This window comes from Rhea pennata, chromosome 1 (genome assembly GCF_028389875.1).
Source record: "Rhea pennata isolate bPtePen1 chromosome 1, bPtePen1.pri, whole genome shotgun sequence".
Classification (NCBI taxonomy): domain Eukaryota; kingdom Metazoa; phylum Chordata; class Aves; order Rheiformes; family Rheidae; genus Rhea; species Rhea pennata.
The window spans coordinates 63,120,294-63,130,630 of record NC_084663.1 but is presented as its reverse complement, the minus strand read 5'-3'; the positions used below and the strand labels follow the sequence as shown (position 1 = coordinate 63,130,630).

The window sequence follows — 10,337 nt, the reverse complement described above, 5'->3', positions numbered from 1 at the left end:
TTTGGCTTCAAAGGAATGCAGTTTAGTAGAAAATGCTCCTGGCAGGAAATCTCAAAAGGAAAAGGCATGGGGTTTTCCTGCCCGTTTGAAAAATGGGAGGAATCGCAGCAAGGTAACTGTTGGTGCACAGTGGCAGAAATCGAGTGATGGGGCTAAACGAGGCTGGCTCGCAGGAATGCTGATTTTACTGACGCATCTGCCTATGCTGTGAGCCCCACTGCCCTTTCCGCTCACAGCTGGCAAGTGCCTGTGCATCCCTGACAATAACAGGCAGGAAACGCCGTTTAGCTTCGCTTCCTAAGCGGCAGCGGCTAGCGGAAAGGCATCTAGGACTTCTCAGGGAGCGATGCTTTGCGAGAGACCCCGCCGCACGGGCTCGTCGCTAGGAGTTCGTCTGAAGCTCCGACAGGCTGGTTGCAGTGCGTGCCCGAAGGGCACAACGAACACGAGGGACCCCTCGCACGTGGAGCAAGGGTTAAGAGGGCTCCTCTGACTCACGGCCACGTGACTGCCATCCCAGGCTCCCGGAGGTGGTGGCTGGGCAGCCCTGCACCAGGGCTCCGTGAGTAGACGTGCTCAGGAGGACGGCGGGTGCCCGGCTCTGAGGTTTCTTCTTTGCTCAGCGAAGTTAAGCTGGGAGGGGAAGGCAGTGAGGGGGGAAAAGGAAGTAAGAGTCTGTGGTTTGTGGACTTTGTCTTAAGGTTTGCTGGAAGGACACCTGCTTGCAGTTAGCGATACCGTAAGCTGTGTTTCTGACTTCATTAATTCTTTCTTTCTTCCTCCGTGTTGAGCAGAGAGCACACCAGGGAGATCGTGGCTTTTTACGTATAGAAGTTACAGCTATGGAGAGATGAAGTGCAAATTTGCCAGCGAGCTTTCTGTTGCACAGGACCAGATAGTGAATCTTCAGTAAAAGGTGAAGGATGCTACATGTCCCACCAGGGAAATATTTCTGCTGCTTCATTAAGTGCTTCCCCTCTGTTTCCTTTTGGTTGGAGGCAACAAGTTAAAAAAAAAAAAAAAAAAAAAAAAAAAAAAAAAAACCCTGAGGAGAGCTCAAGCTGCTAGCGGATGAAAGTGAAAGCAGCACTTACCTTGTGGTTTTGGAAAGCAAATGGCAACAGCTCAAAGTGGGAGCAGCGGGGCTCGGTGGGGCTTTAGCATGGGTTCACGGAGTGGGGAGAGAGGGAACAGGGGTGGAGGAAAACCAGGGAGAAAAACTTCAAATTCTTCTGTTTTGGCAGCTGTGTACGGGGTGGGGAGAATGGCAGAAACAAATTAGATGAAAAAAAAAAAAAAAAGACAGCTGCCGAGAATCTAGGATTTTGTGAAACTCCTGCAACTGGGATTTGAAAGAGAATTGGGAGCGTTTTTCTAGGAAGGGGCCTGGCTGATACTGTGTCCAAAGAGCAGCAGCAGCCTGGCGGGAAGATATGGAGCTGGCTGAAGGGCTGCACAGGAAACCCGTTCCTCAGTACTAATTGTTGAAACCCAGGTGGCCGCCAGGCCTTTGCGTGCACGAACCTTTGTACCGTGACAACCTCTGGCTGGGAACACCTCTCACTAAACCTCCCTTCCAGCATGACTAGCCTGCCGCGCGTGGATGAGACCTGCCAAAGCGCCGTGGGGTGTCAAAGGCAGCTAAGCATCTCGGGGAGAGAGCGCAAGGGCTTGGACTTAAGCTTGTGAGCGTTTTGTGCCCCCCCCTCTGCTTACTGAGTAACTCTGAGCAGCTGCTTTGCCCTCCCGATTGGTAAGAGAGGGGAGGCTGCGAGCACCCACCAAAAGCACAAGTCTTACTGCTGCTAGGTGGACGGCACCTTTGGCCTTAGTGTAGCAAACAGTTTGCTGTGCCAGTTGCATTTTCTTCAAAAAATGTATTCTAGAGAAGAATGGTGGCCAAGGTCCAAGCTACAGAACTGGTTGCAGTTGAACTCTAATCTCAAACCAGAAGGGATTCCTTTTCTGGGAAGTGATTTGAGTTCTGATCTCACTAGGGATAGCAAACAGTCTGACAGTTTTGGAAAACACCAGTACTGAGTCTGGATTTCTCTCTCAATATTAGGCTTGAAGCAGCCAGAAGCTGACTGACTCTTCTGCACCGGTTTTATCCTTGGACTCACCTGTCCACCTACCTGCCACCAACACCCAGAATGACATATGCCTGGTATTGGCTTGATGATTCTGGGCAGTGGATTGAGTATGGCAAACAGGTGAGAGCAATTGAGCTGATGCCAAAAGCCCTCATTTAGCCATCTGTGGAGAGTTATGTAGGGCACATTGTTTTACAGCTTGTATCCTTTACATAAATTGTGGATGTCCTTGCAATGCTCTTCTGATGACCTGGTGGAATTGTCTTGTTCATAGTCCCTCAAAGCAGTGCTGATGCTCTGTGAAAGCTTTCAGAAGACTACCTTTGAAAACTAGTGTATTTTTCCAGAGGTGATAGAACTCTTCTCATTGAAGCTGACCCCCACGGACTGAACGCTTCTTCCTGTTGTAGCTAGCAGCTATTCTCCGTGGTGGATACCACTATGATCCTGAAGAGCAAAATGATTGAAGTCTTAGAGATTAGTTTAAAATGGCATCCTGTTATTAACCTGCGGCCTTCACATCCCTACCCTTCCCTGTTGATACAGCTATCTGCCCAGCTGTATTACATCTCCCGTGGAGGCTCCTGTGTTGTGTTGTGTTCTCCATTAAGAGGGCTGCAAGAGGTGCCCTACAGGAGTTCTCAGGAAACAGTGAGCAGAAGGTGGCTAAACTGTGGGTCCTGAGAGGGATGGTGGTAAATTTTTGAATAAATATAGCTTGGTGTCTTTGGTACTTTCGACATTGTATTGAATGGTTGCACTCAGTGCAGAAACCTTATTTAACAAAGTCATCTAATAAAAAGGGAATAGGTTATGGGTGAAACACTGATGTGTACCTGCAGTGTCACCTCAACCAAAGGCCAGTTTCTAACAAGTATAATTTCTTTGTTCTTTTTCTAGCATCCGGATCATTGCTCTGCCACAGTAACATCTGCAGATCTGGAGAAAGCATTTTTAGCTAATCAGAAAGGCACTCTGTTGTTCAGGGCTGGTTCTCAGCAATATGAGATAAACTTTGGAGGTGAAGTATCTCTTAATTTAAAGTTCATTACACAGTGTAGCTGACTCTAAGGTAGCATCCTTCATACACACAACTGTCACCCTGTGTCTGGATTTCTTTGAACATGTTTTTCCCTTTTGTAAGTGTTCTCTGAGCAGACCATGAAAATTAAATGCATTTTTCTGCAATTTTGACATACCCTGCTCAAGCTTCTATACTTGTCCATCTGTAATCAAAAAAACATCTTTGGCAATGCCGTATATTCAGAACAAGAACAGAGAGTAAACTCTCCACAGCATCTGGCTTATGCATCAGGGCTTATAGGAGCAAAAAGGGGAAATAATAAAGAAAAAAATAAAAAGAACTGAAATGTCAAATGGTCAAGTGAGCCTGGTAGATATTCTTGCAGGCTAGTTATGGGGAGAGAAAACACCTAGCACAGCAAAGGAAAAATAAGGATTGATTCCAGAGAGAAGGAAGGAGAAACAGAAACGCTCTTCTGTTCCTAATTTTTTCATAATTTATTTAACCATCCTAAAATTAATTTTAGTTTTACAAAGTTTAGATCTGTTCCCTGGTATGAACAGAAACTGGTGTTTAAAACAGGAAGCCTTGGATAACTAGCTCTGTCATGCAGTGTGTGCTCTGTGACCAAAAAGAGAGGACTGCCTTTTTGCACCAAGTGACAATCCGGCACTGCCAGGAAAAATAGATTTATGACTTCTGTCATATCAAAAACACTTCTCTGCTGTAAGTCAGACATCAGATATAGTTTTCTCTGGCCAGCAGCCTGGATGTGAACAGCAGCTCCTGGAGGTAAACTCTGGGCCATGTGCAGGAGTAATTGGGGTGTTGCCTTCACAAGCTGTGCTAGCAATCATTCCCATTTCCTCCAAGATAAAGGCAGAAGGACAAAAGAAAACATCCTGTGAGCTTCCAACTGGACATTACTGATTTCCAAGCAGACATAGCACAAGCAGAAATTTTCTCAAGCTGTGAAGCATGGGGTGGGAAAGAATATTATCTTTCAGTATTGAGGGCTACCTTCATTTTCTTGCTTTCTTTTTTTTAACACACAGAAATGTGTGCCTGACAATAAATTGCCTAATTATTGAGTCATCATGTTTTTCTTTCAAGACATGGTCCAAAGAAATTTGATCTATGAAACTCGAAGAAAAGTTGTCCGATTGCCAGGATTTCTGTCTTCTGGAAGTGGACAAGAAAGAAGGTACAATATGTTAATTATTTAATAATGCCTCTAGATGACAGTGCCTCTCTACTGAGAAGTTTTTCCTGCCTCATTAGAATTCTTTTCCAGATTTCTTAAATTCATTTTTAGACATCTTTTGCTGATCAGCTTAATGTTAAGTTTTGCTATGATAGTATTTATAAGCTATTGCAACAACTCTGTGAAATGTGCTTGAGGGATGTTTTGCAGCAGTTTCTGGCAGCCATGAGGACCCCTAGAGTAGATTTGTTTCCTCTGTAAGGGCAAGGTCACATAGGGCTGACCCTAGGGGAATATTTAGTCCTAATGTTTGTACCCTAACAGTTCTAAACAGTGCAAGGAGTAGAAGCAAGGGACTGCCTGTCCCAGGAACTGTGGAGTAGATAATGCTATCTCTCAGAGAGCAGAGAATAAAATGAAATGCATAGGCAAATTCCCCCAAATAAAATGAACTAGATTCATTTATTTGGGATACACTTGTCATACTGCTTTTTAAAAGCAAGTTCAGCCTGACAGAATTGAGCTTACCTGCTGTAATAGTTAGTTGTGCTACTGCTTTATTTTAAAAAGAGCCTTTTGGGGCTTCAGAAAATCACCAGCAGGCAGGATATTTGAAGCCAACTGTTTGGCTGATTTAAACAAAAAACAAATCCAAGCTTCTGTATGGATGCTAATACTTCTGTACTTTGGGGCAAAATATTCATGCCAGGAGGGCTACTAAGGACTTGTGCTGGAAGTCGTTAAGCACGTGGTGACTAATGGAGGCACAACTGTCCATGCAAGACTTCCTGTACATCCCTCTGGCTGGCCTGGGAGGCTGGTAGAGGCAGGCCATGGATCTGACCAGCTGTTTAAAGATGAGACAGATGGAGAGAGAAGGAGCTCACCTTCTAGTTTCCTAGAGGTTCAAGCAGCTAGAATGGAGGTTATCTGGGATCAGTTGTACAAACCATCTGGCTATGAGCCTGTGTTACTTCTAGACTGAAGCTCTCCTACAGTGTCTTCACCTGGAAAGAAACACGTTAGTGATGCTAGGTTATTTACGGAAACCAAACTGGAGACAGAGCGAACTGTTATGTGGAGTGTAAAAAAAACCCCAGAGATGCCTGAAGGCTGCCATAGAGCCGTCTTCGTTCTCTGGTAGGGGACTTCATTGAAGTATCATCAGCTGAATTGCTCCTTTTTCTTCTCTGCAGCCAGTTACACACAACTCTGATGTGTTCTCTCTATCCTCCAGAATGGGACCAATCCGCACTGCCTGATATAGGGTACAAGGTACATCCTCTTTTACCTCTCCAATATGTAGGGCAAACTGCGTCCATAATCAATTCTTCTGAGAAGTAAACTGTATAAAATATGATACTCGGCTCCAAAGACTAAGGCTCTTGAAGCATGCCCAGCTTTTAAACCTGTCTTATGAAACGCACAGCTCTGAGAATAGATAAGACTGAACAGTTTCACATTCAGAATAGGCCTGTGTCTCCTGGGAGACTTTCTGAGGCCCCAAGCGTATACCACACGGGCATAAGGATGGCCTTTTGGCCGCTGCTGGTTTGACCTCTCCTTCGTGTTCTCCGAAGGCACCTGATCCTCTGATAGACTGGACGAATTGCGTATTGAAGGGGTTCAAAGTATTTCATTGGTATATTTGAGGCAAAATGCTATTTGCTGTAGTGAACCTACATTCCTGTAAGGAAACTAATGCAGGAGGAGCTAGGATGTCAAATTAAAGTGAAGTAGAGAGTCACTGTTCTGCACCCTGAATACTGTTGTGCATTTCTGTTCCAGGCTACTCTGAAGTAAAAGTAGTCTAGGTGCAGAAGTGTGTCCACTGAAACAAGCTCGTGTGGGGAAGCATTCATTTTCTTGTGCAGCCAGCCCTCAGTATCCGTATTTAAAATGAGAAGTGGGAGTGAACGAGGGGAGATGATGGTTAACTGGGGAAGACAGGAAAAATTTGTGAATGTAATGATAGGGCTTTTCCCTTTAATGAGATGAGGTTGATGAATCCTTTGGAAGGAGTGGTATGGAAAACCTTTGACACTTCATTTTTTGTATGTTTAAAAACTTCAGTTGGTAGAGCTCAGGTACACTGCCAGTGAATACAAAAAAATTGAAAGTCTGTTTCAGAAGACAATGAAAGATTACAGCATCCGCAGACTGCAGAGGATCCAGAACCCAGCACTTTGGCAAGTTTTTCAGTGGTTTGTATCTTGTTTGTTTGTTTTTGTTTTGTTTTGTTATTCTAATGGCAGAAAAGCACTGGTGGTTCCTGGTATAGTATTCTTACAGACTGCTGAATCAGGAGGCCTGACAGAGGTGACCAGGTGTCCCCAGGTCTGCCCAGTAGCGAGGCTGAGCATTTATTTCCAGCAGGCGTATGTACAAAGCATAAACATATATGCATGACCAGCCACACAGTTCAGCACAGACAGAAAACACAGCACTCACAAATGCAAGCAGCATCAGTGGCCTCATCCTGTTGTCCTTTCTGGCTGATCAGTATAAAGGCCTGTTAACGGGGAACACATACATACAGCATGGATCCCTGCAGCAGCTGGCCTTAGACGCTTAATCTAACCAGTTGCCACCCCTGTCCCCAGCTCCCCAGCTGTGTCACACACATGCAAACAGGTCTCTCAGCCAGGCCCCAGACCCCACTGTTTCTCCCATCAGGACCTCCTGGTCCCTCAGGTAGCCAGTTCTCAGACCCTCTGGTCTCTCTAGTATCTGCCGCAAACTTACGACCACTTTAGTGCCTAGCTTCTAGGCCCCTTATCCTACTAGCCAGGCTTGAGAGCTGCTAGCTCTCACGTACTGGCATATGTACTTACTCAGCTGCTGGCACCACAGACCTTCGTACACACACATGTACACAGAGTAGAGAGTCCCTCCAGACCCAGAAAAATAGTCAGAAATGCAGTTTTAAGGAGGAGACAGGACAGACTGTGGAGACCAGGTGCAGGGCATGGCCAGAAAAGCAAACTGACAAGCAGTATGTTTTCATGCAACTGCTCCCTTTTATCCCCTCATCTCTCCATTTTCCCATGCTTGTTCCTCCCTAGACTGCCTTGGTCCCTCCCTTTCCCCACAGTGATCCTTCCCCCTAACATCCTGTAAGAAGTCTTGTGCAATCTCCAAATGTTCTTCCCCTGCACCTCATAACAGGTTCCAAACCCCAAGGTAGTGACCATCCTTGGTCTGTAAGGTGACCTAGAGAGTCTCTCCCTTTGGCTTATGGTGCAGGGTGTCCCCCTGGCCCACAGGCTGATGGCTCCCGTGGGACAACCTGGAGAGGGGCTGGGGCAGGAGCTCCTTTCTCTGACAAGGTTATTGGGGTCTCCCCCCATCACTGTTCCTCTGTGCTCCTTTGTGTGCAAAGGGATGATCCTTTAATCACATTGCCTAACCAGTTGTATGTGTTGTTCTTACTAACGTTACTCAAAAAAACCCCTATCTATTCCTTTTATCTAGCATTGCGACTGAGCTGTGGCTTTTCACATTTGTTCTTGTTATTTCTTAGTCTCTTCCACACTGGATACTTTAAAAGCTGGGAACTTTTGGGATAGAAGTATGGATAGAGATAAAATCATTTTTATTAAATGGTCTCATGACTTGTGACTTCATACAATTTGGTTTTATAAACTGTGTTTATGCATTCAGGATTTATGTAACCTGAGAACTGACCAATTTGCAGTCAGGAGATGTTTGTCTTTTCATTCTCTGATATGGTAAGAAGTTACGGGTGACATGGTCTGTAATGATGCTGAGATCTTTCTGTTGTCTGGAAAGAGCCAGCTGTGCAGTAGGGTGTCAACACAGTGCAAAGCATGCAGTAAACCCACTTGGAGTGTTTTGTGCCACTGTTCCTCCATAATTCAAAAGGAGGAGGAGTTGGGTTTGGAAATTGCCCTCATTTGAACCAGGATAATTTATCTTTCATTTTCATCCGTAGGCAGAAGGAGCAGATGAAGAAGGTCAAGAATTCGAGATGGGTGGATGAGCGGCTCCTGTTCCACGGCACAAGCCCGTCCCACCTAGCTGCCATCTGCGAGCAGAATTTCGACTGGCGGGTCTGCGGGGCTCACGGGACGCTGTATGGAAAAGGTAGGAGGGCAAGAGCCTGTGTTTCAGGGCAGGTCCAGCTATGGCGAGGAGGCAGAGAGAGGTCCCTGAGCGATGGTAGGGTGCAGTGTGCTGAGGCAGGACCTCTGCTGACCCGGGAGAAGCTGATGCAGGGGCTGCAGCAGTAGGCTACCGATGCTGCGGGCTGCCAGTGCCAGCCAGGTCTGTGGGTTGCTGTGAGGGGACTGACTGGTGCTGACACCACTCTCCTGTCCATCTGCCTCCGTGCGCTCACTGCAGGTGGTGTCCGCAGCAAGCGTGCTTCTGGTGGGACTGGAAACATCCCTCCTTGCCTCCAGTACCTGCTGTTAAGCAGAACTTTTGGTCAGGGAGGGCTGCGAGGTGGATGGAGAAATGGCACCTGGCAAGGCTGTGTTTAGAGCTTTGTGGAGTGGGAACGAGAACAAGGTGCTTGCTGACTTGGCGGTTGTCAAAGTGCCAATAGCAGCTGTTTGTTACTTTGCTTAATATATTAATACATTAATGTATTTTCTTACGTGTGGCTTTCTCTGCTCCCTAGGAAGCTACTTTGCTAGAGATGCCAGTTATTCTCATCAATACTGCTCATCCGGCACTGGTCACCAGAGCATGTTTGTAGCTCATGTTCTTGTCGGAGACTTTGTTCAGGGAAACTCAGAATACCTTCGTCCTCCGCCCAGACCAGGGAATGTAAACAGGCTTTATGACAGCTGTGTGGATGATCCAGGGGATCCTTCCATCTTTGTGATCTTCGAGAAGCATCAGATTTACCCTGCCTATATTCTGGAGTATAGCAGAGAGTCCAGGTGTATGATCCTTTAAAGGACGACAGAAATTTATTTGGACTAACTCTGAGATACTTTTATAAATCTTTTTTTAATGTATGCACAATTTTAGTACTTGCTGTATAAAACATTTTTTCTTTGAGATGCTATAGAACATCTGTTATGAACCAAGACCAATCCCCTGAAGGATTTTTGAGATAGTTTGTTTGGCACCGCTCAGTGGAAGTGCTAAATTTTATCTTCTACTTTCTCTAGCCTGGGATGGGGCTGATGTGCTGAGTGGGAAATGCTGAAGGAAGAAAAGTGAAAGCACCTGCACCATAGTGTGTAAGGAAGGAGTAATAACCTGCTGTTCCAGTAAATGGCATTAAATTCCTGCATCCTGGAAACCTTATAATTAACCTTGGGGGTGAACTTTGCTTTGTTTCCTGATCACATTGCTGTCAGTACTGCTTACCCTGCCCATCCCACTGGTGACACCATATCCAAGTATCAATGTCCTTGTCCTGTCACCATCGGGTAACTCCTTGTCGCACAGCAGCGCTTCCACACGTTTAGGTCAAGAGAACTTGGGATATTCCAGCTACTGTGGCCCACAGGGCCACATTGTGAGCAAGGAGGAAGTCTATAATGAGCTAATTAAGGACCAACAGTGGGGCTGTGCCTGGCCTGTAGAGGCAGCACTTGAACGAGTGATTTGGGAGAAAACATAGCCATGTGAGGGATGGCTGGTAGCACAGCCACCCAACAGATTGAAGTTGGTGGTGGGTTGTTTTAAATGGCCTTGCAGTCACCTGGCACTTCTCTGGGTGACTCAGAAGCATCTCAGCTGTGTGTGCTCTGATTGGGAAGGATGGGGAGGGCTTGGATGACACATAATACTTGAAACCTGGGAGACACCAGGGTAACAGTTGGGATGGCTGATAAAATTAAGGGTTTATTTTAAAACAGCCTTGTTGTAAACTGTTGCAATTCAGAAAATAGTGCACAAGTGGCTCTTCCGTCCATGCCATGAGTGGGAGGAACCAAGAGCGTGGATGTGTGTAAGATTTCAACAGCTTTCCTAAATACTGCTATCTTCAGACACAATCAATGCCCTTAAAAAATGTCAGAAATGCAGTGTCTGT

General features: G+C 46.0%; 1 protein-coding gene across 3 annotated transcripts; it reads left to right on the top strand.

The window, feature by feature from the left end:
• Positions 1-442: 442 nt before the first annotated feature.
• Positions 443-9,309, top strand: LOC134137173 (protein mono-ADP-ribosyltransferase PARP12-like). 3 transcript variants are annotated; one of them, XM_062569833.1, is made up of 9 exons: positions 443-562; positions 795-916; positions 2,066-2,213; positions 2,994-3,114; positions 4,210-4,321; positions 5,518-5,596; positions 6,395-6,525; positions 8,277-8,428; positions 8,967-9,309. In XM_062569833.1, the coding sequence occupies exons 3-9, from the start codon at positions 2,154-2,156 to the stop codon at positions 9,245-9,247; spliced, it is 936 nt and encodes a 311-aa protein (XP_062425817.1). In that variant the 5' UTR covers positions 443-562; positions 795-916; positions 2,066-2,153; the 3' UTR covers positions 9,248-9,309. The 3 variants fall into 3 exon arrangements, with proteins under 3 accessions (XP_062425817.1, XP_062425825.1, XP_062425835.1); XM_062569841.1 differs by lacking the exon at positions 795-916 and having other exon boundaries at positions 443-739; XM_062569851.1 differs by having other exon boundaries at positions 443-916; positions 4,231-4,321.
• Positions 9,310-10,337: the final 1,028 nt, after the last annotated feature.